General features: G+C 44.0%; 1 protein-coding gene across 1 annotated transcript in view; it reads left to right on the plus strand.

Moving 5' to 3' along the window:
- Window positions 1-322: 322 nt before the first annotated feature.
- Window positions 323-16,528, plus strand: part of PERP (p53 apoptosis effector related to PMP22) — a 46,182-nt gene continuing 29,976 nt past the window's right edge. The window contains exon 1 of the mRNA XM_033938454.1: window positions 323-782. Coding sequence (XP_033794345.1) covers window positions 572-782 — 211 coding nt within the window. The 5' untranslated portion in view covers window positions 323-571. The remainder of the gene's footprint in view (window positions 783-16,528) is intronic.

A 16,528-nucleotide genomic window follows, 5' to 3' on the forward strand; every position in this document is an offset into this window, starting at 1 on the left:
TATCAGTACAATCCAAAAAAATATAATAGCAAGAAAGAATATTCAAATATAGATATGATGCTAACTAACACTTTTCTACAATACTGCTGTATAGTGCAATAACCATCAAATCTCATCCCCATCCTCCCCCCCCCCCCCCCCGGAACCATGCCCTCGATGAAAACTACCACCACCGTGGGGCAGAGACCCAGTGAAGCCCCGAAAGTGATCGAGCTCCTCCGTCTGGGAGCAGAGGCAGCTTGAGGTCCCGGAAGCAGAAGCAAGGGAGGTAGGAGGTTTCAGCAAGGGCAAGCAGAGGAGGGGAGGGTGTGTCAAATTCCTAGCCTGGGGCATAGAAGAGAAGGTGCAGGCAGGGGCTCGGCCCGATCGCGCAGCTCCACCTTCCAGCTCTACAGGTCCTTGAAACGAGTGAGTCACAGGGCAGAACCGCAGCCGCCGCCGCGATCCCGGTTATAAACTGCAGCCCCCGCCCGCAGCAGAGCTGAAAGTCGGGCCGAGCAGCCGTTCTTCGCTTTTAGCTTTTTTTTTTTTTGGCTTTCTCGGACTCCCTACTTTTTTTTCCCCGGCCGAGATGTTCAGGTGCGGCATCGCCTACCCGCGCTGCAAATGGATCCTGCCGCTGCTGCTGCTCTGCGCCATCATCTTCGACATTATCGCGCTGTCGGGCAACGGCTGGGTGGAGACGGACCCCAACATGGAGTACGCGTCGCTCTGGAGGCGCTGCCTGCGCGCGAGCCCCAATTCCGACACCTGGGACTGCGACCACTCCATCATGGATTACGGTAAGTGCGTGGGAGGGGGGGAAAGCTGGGCTCGTTTATTCAGTCCAACTTTTTCCAGAGCAGTTGGAAGATCTAGTGAAGATGCGTTAGAGTTGGCAGCAAAGCAACAGGAAACGAAAATGAGACGGGAAAGTCGGGCAGGATGCGTTATCTTGCGCTTGACCGCGGCTGGTTTGCACCGCAAGTTTCGTAGGAATTGTTTTGGAGTTGTTAAGGACACGTCTGTTGTCTTGGGGATCGGAAAGTGCTGATGCAGGAGGATTCGATATGGCTTTTGAGTGCAGTTAGCGCTACTGGTTTTTTTTCTCAGTGGGCCCGGCTTTGGCTTTTTTTTTTTTTTTAAATGTAATTTATTCTGGCATGCAAAGAACACGAGTGCAATTTATCGCCGAAATTTGTTTTGTTTTCTGCACATGGGCGTTATGGAACCAGAATTGAATGCTCGAATGCCTGCTAAAGTCATCCCAAATTCAAATTTTCTTTAAGGACTAGTACTAGGTGCTCTTTCTGAAGAGACTGAGAACATAGTCCACATACTACGGTATGTTCTACAGTAGTACAAAAAGAGGCATTAACTTCCAAGCTAGAATTAACTTATTTTCTTTTTATTTTTTAAACTAATAGAGGCCAGCACACCAAACCAAACTGGTTTGATACAGAATGTAAAGCAATATTAGTCAGTGTAAAAGAAGTACCGTGAAATCTGGGCTTAGCGCATTCTGACATGGAACTTTCTATGCACTAAGCCCAGATTTACTGTGGCTTTTTTTCTTTTTTTTCCCCACTAGCTGGATAATGCAGGATCACCACACTCTACCCTTGAAATGCCTCCTCTAAAAAAATTATATACACAAGTGTATATATATATATATGTATATATATATATATAAAATATTTAACGCACACTTAATGCCAGATTTTATGCGACCTGTATGCATTGCCGATTTGGGCATACAATTGTTAAATGAGCCAATTGATGCCAATAATTGCCAATTAACAAGTTGGCACTAATTAGAATTTGTGAACAGCTTTCTAAGCCTATTCGATAAAGTGGTACACACAAATTCTAGTGCATGGATCTCAAAAAGGGCATGGCCCAGGGAGGAGCATGGATAGGGTTACCATATGACTCCAGAAAAAGGATGACGGCTTGAAACATCCAGGTTTTACTTCCACTGAGAGCAATGGAAGTATTCATCACCATTCCCATCCTTGCAGATAACCCCGGGAAACCATCTCCATGTCATTCTTAAGGAGAGAGAGAAGAATCAGAGTTATGAATGGGCACAGCCACTGACCCTCAAGCCTTTCATTGAAGAATGCTGGTGAAGGACTGAGGTTTAGTAGACACTAAAGAATGACAGTCTCTGGTATCCAGAGCAGAAATTGTGATGTCATAATGTCTCATTCCACCAATAAGAGCTGAGCTTATCAGTTATGTCACTATGGCTTCATTATCTTATTTGGCTCAGCCACTGACCCCCCCCCCCAAGCCTTGCATTGAAGAATGCTGGTGTAGGACTGAGGTTGAGATAGACACTAAAGAATGACACGGGATGGTTTCCCGCAATTATCTGCAGGGATGGGAACTGTGATAAATTTTGTCACCATGTCATTCTCAGCCTCAGTTTGTCCTCCTTATTTCCATTGCTTTCAGTGGAAATAAAACCCGGATGTCGCAATCCGGCCTCCTTTTTCTGGAGTCATATATTAACCCTAAGCATGGGCAGATTTTGGGCATTCCTAAATGTTAGGTGCCCAATCCTTGCACAATTTAAGTGTTGATATTTAGACTTAGTTTTCATTGGTATAAATGGTTGTGCCTAAAAGTTAGTCATGCGGATGAGTGCTACATGTGATTGTATAAACTGCACCTAACTTTGGGGGTATTTTATAGAATCGCACTAAGTTCCATCCTTTATGGTGCTGACTTTTTTTTTTTTAGGTGTCATATATATATAGCATATGGCTTAGTGTGTGAAAACAGGTAAAATACTGAAAATCCCTTTAACGCTATCTTCCCATGCCACAGCAGCATTAAGGATTTAATGCCCTGCATTAAAAGGGCCTCTAAGCCATTTGAACTGATTTTCAGGTCAGATTTGTTTGTTACCAAGCTAGAAATATAACCTTTGTAACGACAGCAATACAACAATTACATGACTTCATAACAAAAGGCATACAACAGTTACCATGAATGCCAGTGGGCATGCGTGTGATCAGATTTTATCTCAGTTGTAGTACCCTGTTTCCCCGAAAATAAGACCTAGCATGATTTTTAAAGATGCTCCAAAAATAAGCCCTAGTTAAGATCGATCCCCAAAGCCCCCCCCCTCCATGTCCCCGATACTCCCTGACATTAGTGCTGCCCGATTCACTGAAAAAATTGGACTCGTCAATTCAGCAATCCACACTCCGGTGAGACCTGACATACCTCCACTCAGTCCTCCCAAAACAGCTGCTGTTGTTTTTGGAGGCCTTGGAGCGGAGGTATGTCAGTCTCATGGTGGAAGGGTCAGTGGGGTTCTGCTGCACAATGGGGTGGGAGGGAGGAATAGAAAGATGCTTCACAAGGGGATGGTTGACAGGGGAGGAAAGATGCTGCACATGGGTGGATGAAAAAGGAAACAGGAAGAATTGGGGTAGAGAAGAGGAAGGGAGAGAGGATTGTTGTACATGAAAAAAAATAAGACATTCCCCCAAAATAAGCCCTAATGCATTTTTGGACCCCCAAATTAATATAAGACACTGTCTTATTTTCAGGGAAACATGGTATTGCATCTGTGAGATATACACAATGTGTTCTACCAAGAGCTGAAGACAAGGCATGCATAGTTTTTCCAATTATTAATCTGACTGCAGGCATAAAATGCAAAAGTTTTGCCACCAGCCATTTCAGTATGTTACTGTTTGAGGGTTTTTGTACACCATCTGGGTTGTTCTTTGACCAAGGCAGTGGTGTAGTAAGGGGTGGGGGTAGAGAGGGCTGACTGGCTTGGGCGCCTTCTTTGCGGGGGACGCACATCATCAGCGCCTCTTCTCTCTGCCCCCCGCATACCTCTTGAAATGTTTGCCGGCCCGAGCAGCATCTTCCACCTGCTGCTTGCGCCGGTCTCGGCACCCTTCTGACATCACTTCCTGGTTGCGGGACCAGGAAGTGACATTGGAAGGGAGAAGAGGCTGGTGTGAGCAGCAGGTGGAAGATGCTGTTTGCGCAGGCAAAAATACTGTACATCTGTTCATTTAGCACACATCACTGTATAGACAACTGGTCAGCAGAAATGATGGATGTAACGGACAGAGTTAAGGTTCAGTCAAAATTACAGTAGGGAAAGGGCAAACACCTCAAAAATCAGTTTGCAAAATTTCTGCTGATCAACCTGATTTTTTTTTTTGGAGGGGGATAGTCGTAGTACATTTATATCCCTGAGAAAAGAATATACAAGATCCATGCCTTAACCTTTTAACTGCTGGAAAGTGAAAAATAAATTCATACAGGGATTGTGGCCATTTACTGTATTGGGATAAATTTTGGGAATTCAACCCAAGATACACTGCTAGCTTCATAAGTGTCTGCTTATGGAATGTTGATCTTTGTTTTGTTAAAATCTGCATGAATAAAAATCTCAAGAACTAAGCAATATGAAATAGTTATATATGTAACCCACCAGTTTGCTATCCCTATGCACACATCTCTGTGCCCACTCATAAAAATGTTTGAGGAATATGAGACGTCAGAAAATGTTGCAACAGTTTGGGATCTTGAAAAACACTGCCTTTATATTTTAAGCTAACATTTACACGGATGTCTGAGAAGATACTCTGGGCCTGATTTTATAGCACCTTGTGGTGCCTAACTCCTGGACACCATTTAGTGCAGTTGTCAATCAACCGCTAGGCATCGTTTATAGAATTGTACCTAGCGATGCCTTACTTGGTATTCTCATGCTTGCGAGCCGTGCAGAAGGAATCCATTCCTGGTTTTCAACTTCCCCTCCTTCTCCAGAGGACTCTGCTGTCTCCTTCAGTTTTTCCTTCTACATGCAAGCTGGAAGGTGTCTGTCTCTCTCTCTCTCTCTCTCTGATCTGCTCTGTATATTTCTTTATTATTTTCTGTGGTTTTGCGGCTGTCTGTTCACCAGAGCTCCTCAGTGAGGGGGAAGCTCTTCATGTGTGGAGAAGATACAGACTTGGAACTATAACCGACAGATTAATCCCTTGGGGGACTTGTTTGGACCTGCAGAAAACTTTGTGGAGCTTGGGGTCCATGTCCCTAGTAGTTTAGCTCATCTACTAAATTGCAGGGGCTCGAGTGCAGGCTGTTAGGAATCTGCAGGGGGCTCAGTAGGAATCTGCAGGGGGCTCAGTGGGACTCTTCAAGGTGCTATCTGTGATTTTGCCTCCCCTCTTCGCATGGTTCCGCAGGGGTTGTGAATCGGCCCGACTTCTGTCCAGCTGGCAGTCCGAAGATCTGTGTGTGGAGGACTGGCTGATTGCGGCAGAGATTCTTCTTCCAGATCCAGATACTTCTTGGAGCTGAAACAGGCTGTTTCACCTTCAGAGCACTTCTTTGAAGATGCAAATTCCAACCCACCTTTAATCACCAATAACTGTCTTATCTTTCCCTCTGTAATTCTCCCACCTGAGCACTATGTATTGATACACCTTCTTGTCTAGTTTCTGTCTTGACTAGATTGTAAGATCTTCTGAGCAGGGACTCTTTCTTCTATGTTTTGATGTACAGTGCTGTGTATGTCTAGTAGCATAATAGAAATGATTAGTAGTACATGTCACAGTGAGTAAGGCTGTTACAGCCTATGGGCAAAATCGGGGGGAGGGGGTGTCTGAAAAACCTATTTTTGAAGGTTTCTGTCACATCCTGTATGTAGGGTCTCCCATCTCTAAAATCCTGTTTTCTGAGTTGCTTTATTATTAGTTGTTTTTGAGTTTGTTTTTTTGGCGCCAAAAGGCTGCTGTAGCAGCCATCTTAGATTTTTCAATTTTTTTTTTCTCCAAAGATCTCCAGATCCTTCAAATCACTTAGTTTTGCCTGATTTTGCACCAGTTTGAGATACCACTATTTTGTTTTGGCTTTTAAATGAACTGCTGCCAGGATGCCCAGCCGCATGCAAGGGGCTGCCTTTGTATAGGACAGTTGTTTAGTTTTTTTGGCTTTCCCTGTGAACTGGAATATTGAATGACATCCAACCTCTTTCTGCTTTATAATTACAGTATTTCAGAGACCAATTATGGTGCAGTCAGAGCCCTTTCCTCTCCCTTATACTGTATGAATAGAAAGCATGGAGGTGGATCCCTTGCTGGCACAGGGCTACAGCCGTGCCATTCTTAAAGCAAGCTGCAGCATGCCAGATGTGCGAGTCTGCTTAGTGAATAAAACTATTGCTTTGTGAACTTGGGCTGTGTTTAAACTCATTGCTCTGAGGTGGTGCTAGCACTAGATTTAGATACTTCTTTCTTTTTAATCTATTGAGTTTTCTTCTTTCTTTTTAATCTAATACCCTGTATAGTTTATTCCTTTAGTTTTTTTTATAAAGGAAGCAGTAAATACACCATCTTTTGAGTATCTTATCCAAGTAGCCAGGTTAATCTGGTTTGTGGATGTTAGTAAAGAGATGTACGGTAGGTTATATGAAGCATGAAGGGGCTGGATAACACTGTGCCATTAATCTGATCAATTAGATATTAAAGGGTGTTTCTATAATTGAGCACCTGCATTTACACGCCATTTAAGAACATAAGCATTGATACGCTGGGACTGAGAGAAGGTCCACCAAGCCCAGTATCCTGTTTGCAACAGTGGCTAATCCCAGGTCAGATCCCAAAAGAGTAAAACAGATTTTATGCTGTTTATCCAAGAAATAGTCTTTGGAAAATCCATTACGTGATGACTTATGAATTTTTCTTTTAGGAACTTATCCAAACCTTTTTTTAAACCCGGCTAAGTTAACTGCTTTTTACTGCATTCTCTGGCAATGAATTTCAGAGTTCAATTGCACAGTAAAGAAAAAAATTTTTTTTCTGGTTTCTTTTTTTTAATACTTTATTGATATTTGTTAAAAAAGATAAAAAAAATACTGGAAAATTAAATAGTATTATACATAGAACAAAGTCTAATCAGGAAAAAAGAAGATTTCAATTCCAGTCCACATTAATGAAGCCAAATACTACTACACTTTAGTAATATAAACAAAATAAAATAGGCCTCATTTAAATATGTCACGTTTTATCTTCAACCAAATTAGTATCTGAAACGTTCTGCACAGGTTTATCTTTCAAGAAATTCTCCAACTGTAATGGATCTACTAAAACAAATTTATCATTTCCATATGTTACAAGACACTTACACTGAAATTTTAGGAAGAATGCAGCTTCCACAGCCAAGACCTTGGGTCTTAGCTGCAGGAATTGCTTTTTCCTAAATTGTGTCTGTCTGGACACATCCGGTAAAATGTTCAGTTGTTGTCTGCAGAACAGTGCTTTCTTCGCAATGTACAATTTAAGGATATTTTGTTTTTTCATCTCCAATTTAAAAGTTACCAATAAAGTAGCATGTGTAGTTATCAAATCTTTAGAAGATTCCAAAAACTGGGAGATATTCAGACTGTCTGGTGAAACCAGTCTATCATTTTCCCCTTCTTCCCTTATTTCTTTGGAACTCCTAGGGATATACAGTAATACAAATTATCTGGCACAAAAGAATCCGCCTGAGGGTATTGTAAAACATCCCTCAGGTACATCTTTAGGAGTTCCAAAGGTACCAGATAGTGTGAGATAGGAAAGTTAAGGAATCTAAGATTCTTTTGTCTCATTAGATTCTCTGTTTTCTCCATTTATATATGAAGCAAAGTACTATCCTTAATATTAGCCATAGCTGTTTTCTGTAAAGCATTAGCTGTACCTTCTAATTTTTCCACCCTATTTTCCAAAGACATTATCTGAGATTGTTGCTCATTTACTTTAGTAGATATATCTGAGGAAAATTGACGTAAATTAGACACAGTAGCCTGTAATGAGGACTCAATCCTATTGACCACCAGCCAGACATCGTTCAAAGTAATTACTTTGTCTTTAGGAAGGACTTCCTTATTAGATGCCAGTACCATTTGGACCTGAGTCAAAAGCTGTGCTCCTAAAGACTTAGTGCCCTCTTGGGAAGAATCCATAATTTCAGTTGGTTGAGGAAATTGTAAGGGAGAATATGATGATTCCCCCAGTCACGGGGGGGATCAGCTAAACTTCCAGAGGGATCAAGTATCGGTTGAAGAGGAGGTGACAGTTCCCTAGAAGAGAGAGATGCAGTTTGAGATGACATGATTACCTTGTCTTCCATCAATGGTGAAAATAGGGATTGAAGATGTCTGTCCATTGGTCCTGAGGTCAGCTGAGATGGCACAATTTTAGCTTTCCTCTTTCCCATAGTGAAGCCCAAAGATATTCTTCTGCACTCTGCTCCTCGTAGCTCATAAGGGGTGTTTCCTGCCCCCTTGGACACGCCCCTTCAGATATGCGGCCTACGGATTCACAGCCGCGGTCCACAGCTCACAGCTGATTTATACTCTCCACCAGGTGAAGTTAGTTGGCTGCAGGGAAGCCTGTCTGATCTCCCACTGCTCCAGTAGCGGCTCACTCACTCGCAGCTCACAGCTGATTTATACTCTCCACCTGGTGAGGTTAGGTGGCTGTGGGGAAGCCTGCCAGATCTCCCATTGCTCCAGTAGTGGTTCCTTTTAAATTTGCTGCTTAGTAGCTTCATTGCATGCCCACTTTCATGTAAATTCATAGAATGTCAGCACTTTTGAGGGTAATTACACATAGAAACATGATGGCAGATAAAGACTAAACGTCCCATCCAGTCTGCCCCTCCACATCATCCACTCTCCCTAAGAGATCCCAGGTGCCTGTCCCATGCTTTCTTGAATTCAGACACAGTCTTTGTCTCCACTACCTCTGCCTTAGATTATACCTCTTAATTTCATCCTATGCCCTCTCATTCAGGAGCTTCCTTTCAACTGAAAGAGACTGGCATCACGCCTATTTGTGCCACATAGTTATTTAAACATCGCAGACGGAACCAATTGATCAGCCAGAGGAAAGCCTTCTGCAAGAGCTGAGGAGTCTGAGAGAAGAGATTCAACGCTTAAGGAGCATCCGTGATGACGAGACCTTCATCGACGGAATAATCCAGGAACTGTCTCAGATCACCGAACGAGAGCCTGACAAGACCATCCTTGAGACACCCAAAGCTTCCAGAACTTCAGACTTGAATCCAACCATCGGAATTCAGGAAGTCACTGGAGACGCTGATTCCTGGCAGCTGGTGACTTCCTCCACAGGAAAACGCAGAAAACCTAATTCTGTTTCTCTCTCTCACATACAGGGCAGCTCTACATCAACACCACATATCCCCCTTAAGAACAGATACCAGCTGCTACAGGAAGGTCCTGACAACGAGGTACAAGAAGTGGTTGAGCAGATGGTTCCGGTTCCAGAGTCCACAGGTCGGCCCACCCCTAGGAAGCGCAGAGTTGTGGTCATCGGGGATTCACTGCTAAGGGGCACCGAGGGACCAATTTGTAGACCAGATCTGCAATCAAGAGAGGTCTGCTGTTTGCCGGGGGCCAGGATCCGGGATGTAACTGCTAGCCTGAGCAGACTCATCAAGCCCCAAGATCACTTCCCTATGATTCTCATCCACGTCGGAACCAACGACACTGCCAGGGGCACCCCGGAGAGCATACCCGAAGACTTCAGAGCCCTGGGAGAGAAGCTGAGGAGGATGGATGCGCAGGTGGTCTTCTCCTCGATCCTCCCAGTGAGGGGCAAGGGCAGTGCCAGGGAGGATCGAGTCCGGAGGGTGAACGACTGTCTGCAGGAATGGTGCAAGGAGATGAACTTTGGGTTCCTGCACCACGGAGAGGCACTGCAAGGACTGCTGGGACCAGACGGGTTACACCTGACCAAGAGGGGGAAGAACGTCCTTGGACACCGTCTAGCCCGCCTACTACACAGGGCTTTAAACTAGGTAAGTTGGGGGAGGGTATGGGCTACCAATACTCTTTAGAGTCTGAACTAAGTAAACACTACATTTCTGGGATACATTACAATTCTGGGTCTAGGTGGAGTACACATAGCAATTCTGGGTCTAGAGGGAGTACACACTGCAATTCTGGGACCAGCGAGAGTGCACACACTGCAAATTGCACTAAAGGGGCTAAAGTAGCCCAAACGGGAATACCCCCACAGGGTACACACATTACCGAGTCTGAGATAGGAGCACACTGTAGTCATGGGGAGTCCGGGATAGGTACACGCTGTAACTCTGGGTCTAGGGAGTGTAAGAGACACGCGAAAAATACTAATGGTGTCCTAGTTGATAAAGAGGGATTGTCCCCATTGAGATATAACAAACACACAACATGGAGGGCTATGTACGTCAACGCCCACATTCTGGGAAACAAGATCCTAGACTTGGAAACAGAAATGAGGAATGCCGACTTGGATGTGGTGGCGATATCTGAGACCTGGCTCACAGACTCCCACGGGTGGGACATGGTCATACCAGGTTACAACTTGCTTCGCCGGGACAGGGAGGGCAAAATGGGAGGTGGGGTAGCATTATATACTAAAGATGACATTAAGGTCACCAGAATCACAGATGTACAGTACACTGGGGAATCCCTTTGGGTAAATTTGGCCAGAGGGAAGGACAAATGCCTGTATCTTGGCGTAGTATACAGACCCCCAAGACATCAAGAAGACCTAGATATGGAATTAATCGGAGATATAGAGAATATCACCTTGCGGGGGGACACAGTATTGGTAGGTGACTTCAACATGCCCGATGTGGATTGGGTCACGCTTACCTCTGCTTCCGGCAGCAGCAGGAAGCTATTAAACTCTCTGCATGGAGCAGGACTCAGGCAACTGTTATTTGAGCCAACAAGGGATCAGGCAATTTTGGACCTGGTACTTACCAATGGAGAAAGTATCACAGAGGTCTCGGTGGGTGAAACTTTGGCCTCCAGTGACCACAATATGATATGGTTCAATCTCAGGAAAGGTTTCACGAAATCTACCACACTGACCAAGGTTCTCAAGTTCAAGGACACAAACTTCCAAGACATGGGAGACTTCGTTCACCAAGCGCTACAAATCCAAGCAGACACCAACAGCGTGGAGGAAATGTGGTCAACTTTGAAAACCACCATACAGGAAGCAACCAACCGCTATGTTAAATCAGTAAGCAAACGGAGTAGGAACAACAAGCCACAGTGGTTCTCTACGGAGATCTCGGACCTCATCAAAGAGAAGAAAAAAGCATTCATCTCTTACAAACAATCAGGGACACAGGACTCCAGAGAAGATTATCTGACCAAGTCAAGAGCCGTCAAAGCAGCAGTTAGGGAGGCCAAATTCCGCATGGAGGAGTCTCTAGCAAAGAACATCCAGAAGAGAGATAAATCTTTCTTCAGGTATATCAGTGACAGGAAAAAGAACTCGGGCGGGATAGTACGACTCAGAAAACCAGACGGAGACTATGTAGAAACGGACTCGGAAAAAGCCCAACTATTAAATGAATACTTCTGTTCAGTCTTCACCCGCGAGGCGCCGGGAATCGGCCCTCAACCACAGACAAGGATTAAATCAGTAGACCCGTTTAGTAATTTCAAATTTACACCCAGCAGCGTCTACTGCGAGCTGTCAAAAATCAAGGTCAACAAGGCAATGGGGCCTGACAACCTACACCCTAGGGTACTCAGGGAGTTGGGTGATGTCTTGGCGGAACCGCTATCCGCGCTCTTCAATCTCTCCCTTAGTACAGGTAACGTCCCGATGGACTGGAAGACGGCTAACGTCATTCCACTACACAAGAAAGGCTCCAGGATAGAGATGACAAACTACAGACCAGTGAGTCTCACTTCAATAGTGAGCAAACTAATGGAAACCCTAATCAAACGCCAATTGGATAGGATCATGGACGAGGAGAATCTACAGGATCCCCGCCAACATGGATTCACTAAGGGGAGATCCTGCCTATCCAATCTGATCAGCTTCTTTGACTGGGTGACGAGGAAGCTGGATGTTGGTGAGTCCCTGGACATCGTCTACCTGGATTTCAGCAAAGCATTTGATAGCGTGCCACATCGCAGGTTGCTGAGCAAGATGAGTTCTTTAGGTTTGGGCGACACATTAACCAAATGGGTTGGGAACTGGCTTGGGGATAGGCTTCAGAGGGTGGTGGTGAATGGCACCCCCTCCGAAATGTCGGAGGTGATAAGTGGAGTGCCACAAGGCTCCGTCCTGGGCCCGATCTTGTTCAACATCTATATAAGAGACTTGACAGAAGGGCTCCGAGGTAGAATAACATTATTCGCCGATGATGCCAAACTGAGCAATGCGGTGAGCAAAAGCACAACAGACAAGAAAGCAATGGCAGACGATATGGTGCATGACTTACTTCTGCTGGAGCACTGGTCTAGGTCCTGGCAACTCAGCTTCAATGCCAAAAAATGCAAAGTCATGCACCTGGGAAACCAAAATCCATGCAAGATTTACACCCTAAATGGCGAGATTCTGACAAGAACTGAAGCAGAAAGAGACTTAGGGGTGATTGTCAGGGAAGACATGAAGTCTGCAAACCAAGTGGAGCAAGCTTCATCCAAAGCAAGGCAAATCATAGGTTGCATACGCAGGAGTTTCGTCAGCCGTAAACCTGAAGTCATTATGCCACTGTATAGATCCATGGTGAGACCGCACCTGGAGTACTGTGTGCAATTCTGGAGGCTGCATTACCGCAAGGATGTGCTGAGACTGGAATCGGTCCAGAGAATGGCCACCAGGATGATCTCGGGACTCAAAGAGCTCCCGTACGAGGAGCGGTTAGGGAAATTGCAGCTCTACTCACTTGAGGAACGTCGAGAGAGGGGAGATATGATCGAGACATTCAAGTATCTCACGGGCCGCATCGAGGTGGAAGAAGACATCTTCTTCTTCAAGGGTCCCGCGGCAACAAGGGGGCATTCGTGGAAAATCAGGGGCGGGAAACTGCACAGTGACACTAGAAAGTTCTTCTTCACTGAAAGGGTGGTTGATCGCTGGAATAGTCTTCCACTTCAGGTTATTGAGGCCAGCAGTGTGCCAGATTTTAAGGCCAGATGGGATAGACATGTGGGATCTATCCGCAAAGATAGATAGGGAGGGTCACTGGAGTGGGCAGACTTGATGGGCCGTGGCCCTTATCTGCCGTCTATTTCTATGTTTCTATGTTTCTATCATTTCTCCCCTCTCCTACTTTTCCTCCAAAGTATACATATTAAGATCTTAAGTCTGTCCCCATACGCCTTATGATGAAGACCACCAACCATTTTAGTGTCCTTCCTCTGGACCGACTCCATCCTTTTTATATCTTTTTGAAGGTGTGGCCTCCAGAATTGTACACAATATTCCAAATGAGGTCTTACCAGAGTCTTCTACAGTGGCATCAGCACCTCTTTTTTCCTACTGGCTATATATACCTCTCTCTATGCAACCTAGCATCCTTCTAATTTTTGATGTCGGCTTGTTTTACTTCTTTGCTCTTCCTCCCCCTCTATGCCCAGCTTCTTTGCACCTAATGCCTCAGTGTGTTTTCTGCTCTCTCTTCTCTCTCTCTCCAGCCTCTTTCTATCCAGTTGTCCTGCTTTCCTCCTTCTCACTGCCAACAGCTAGTTCAGGTAGAATTTATTTTAGTTATACCGCAAAAGCATAGTAAAAAAATTTTTTTAACAGTTTATAGTAAAAACAAAAATTTAAAATGGAGGATGCAGTTATCAAGGGAAGACGGACAAAAAGAAAAAGATATAAATAAGCAACCTGTTTGGCTACCTTAAGATCATTACATATTATCACACCAAAGCCCTATTTCTCTTTCATGCACAAAAGTTCTTCATCCCCCTAAACTGTACAGTTCCCTTAGGTTTTTGCAACCCAAATGCATGACCTTGCTTTTCTTAGCATTAAATCCTAGCTGCCAAATTTCAGGCCATTCTTCAAACTTCGCTAGGTCCTTCCTCATGTTATCCACACCATCAGGGGTGTCTACTCCATTCCAGATTTTGGTATAATCCATAAAGAGGCAAATCTTGAAAGCCCTTCAGCAGTATCGCTTACAAAAATGTTAAAAAGAACAGAGCCACCACTGGAAACATCCCTTTCTTCAGAGCGATCTCCTTTGACCACTACCCTCTGTTGCCTTCCACTCAACCGGTTCCTGACCCAGTCCGTCACTTTGGGGCCCATATCAAGGGCACTCAGTTTATTCGCCTGTGTGGAACAGTGTTAAAGGCTTTGCTAAAATCTAAATACACCACATCTTGAGCTCTCCTATCTAATTCTCTAGTCACTTATGTAAGTGGCAGCAGAGTAGTAGGTGCTGTTCTGTAAGGGTACTTATGAGTGGCACAGGGACAATTCTATAACTTAGCATAAAGATAGAGACACTGCAGAGAGGCACTCTTATGGAATAGTTGTGTTGGCATGCCACAATATAGGATACAGCTCAATGACTGGTGTAGGCTGGTGCATTTAAGTGCAATGTGCGTGACTGATAGTATTTCATTAAAAAAAAGGTTGTGCGTATCACTTGGTGATGCATGGGGCCTGCCTGTGTTCCACCTCCATGTGCGTTTCTCTTGCAGTTATGCGCTAAACGACTTTGATGAGTACTTTATAGGACAGTGCCTAGCTCTTAGGTGCATAATCACCAACTAGTCTCAGACGAGCTACTGTTCTATAAACTATATGGGCATCAAGCTATAGAATAAGAAAGAGAGCGCATAAATGCGAGTGGCGTATAGCAACATAAGAACAGCCATATTAGGTCAAACCAATGATCCATCTGTCCCAGTATCTGGCTTCCACCAGTGTCCAATCCAGGTCACAAGTACCTGGCAGAAACCCAAATAGTAGCAACATTCCATGCTATTGATAACAGGCCAAGCAGCGATTTTTTCCATGTCTCTCAATAGCAGACTATGGACCTTTCTTCCAGGAACTTGTCCAAACTTTTTTTTTTTTTTAAACCCAGCTATGCTATCCACTGCTACCACATCTACTGACAAACTATTCACTGAGTGATAAAATATTTCCTCCTATTTGTTTTAAAAGTATTCCCATGTAACTTCATTGAGTGCCCCCTAATCTTTGTAATTTTTGATAGAGTAAAAAATCAATTCACTTTTACCTGTTCTACACCACTTGGGATTTAGTAGACCTCGGTCATTTCCCCTTTTCATTCATCTCTTCTCTGTGCCAAATAGCCCTAATCTCTTTAGCTTTTTCTCATATAAGCGGAATTCCATTCCCTTTTATCATTTTGGTCACCCTTTTTAATTCTTATTTTGCTATATCTTTTTTGAGATATGGCGACTAGAATCGCACACAATACTCGGTGAGGTTGCACCATGGAGCAATGCAGAGGCATTATAATATTTACTGTGTTACTTTCCATGTGTGGGGCTGCCACTTAAACACGCATCTTACAGTAAGTTACATGTACTCTTGCCATATTTAGTGCCCACAGTTACAGCAGGCCAATGACAGTAGTCCATAAAAGAATTGGGGTGCCCAGGTGCTATTCTAGAACAGCCTCTCGCCATGTGGCATCAGGGCATCTAAAAAGAGGTACCCACTTATCCCCTTAGAATTTTGTCTTGCATCAGAAAGAAACTTGCATTGATTGCTTCAGAATTATGCATTGATTGCTTCAGAATTATGTTGATTTTTTTTTTTCCAAGGGAAAATGTTTTCTTTATTGGGGGTTTTTTTCTTCTTTTTGTGTTTTAAATCTTTGCTCTTCATCCCCTTCTCTGCCCAGCTTCTTTGCACTTCATGCTTCAACGGGTTTTCTGCCCCCTCCCTCCCTTCTCTCTCCAGCCTCTTTATGTTCATTCCTCCCGCTTTCCCTTTCTCGTTGCCACAAGCCGGTTCAGGTTGAATTTATTCTCGATATATCGCAAAATGCTTTTGCACTTTAAAGTAAGCACTTTAAGAACATAAGAAGTTGCCTCCGCTGGGTCAGACCAGAGGTCCATCGCGCCCAGCAGTCCGCACCCGCGGCGGCCCATCAGGTCCATGACCTGTTTAGGTGGTCCCTGACTTTTCCTATAACCTATCTCTACTTCTATCTGTATGTTTAAAGTAACAAAAAAATAAAATGGGGGATACAGTTATCAAGGGAAGACCAGACAAAAAAAGGATATGAAAAAGCTAAGGAGAATACAAGAGGAAAGTGTTGTATAATTTCAAATTTAGGAAAGGAATGTAGGTGTTGGGGGGAAAGAACAAAACAAAATAGTATGCTGTATCAAGTTAAAAGATTTTCAACAGAGTCAATTTAAAATTGGGGGAAAGCTAGGATAAAAAGATAATATTATGAGGCTTCTTTTGAAAATTTGGAAAGGAGATTTAGCTCTAAATGAAAAGAAGAGGGTATTCATAGGTAGGGAGCAAAAAACATCTTCTTGTCAGATTCTTTGGTTCTTGACTAAGCAGGCTTTTCGGAGTGTTACCTCACCACTGAGGTACCATTGCTTTATCATCTTTTAGCTTAGCTCTTGTGGATTATAAGCCATATTCATTTCCTTTCTTTTTTTTACAATGTACGAGAGTGAATCAGAAATTAAAGGCAACTTAAATTATACGATGACCAGAGCAGAGCTAGCGAAATGCAACATATTCACTCGTAC

The sequence above is a fragment of the Geotrypetes seraphini genome, chromosome 3 (assembly GCF_902459505.1).
Source record: "Geotrypetes seraphini chromosome 3, aGeoSer1.1, whole genome shotgun sequence".
Lineage (NCBI taxonomy): Eukaryota > Metazoa > Chordata > Amphibia > Gymnophiona > Dermophiidae > Geotrypetes > Geotrypetes seraphini.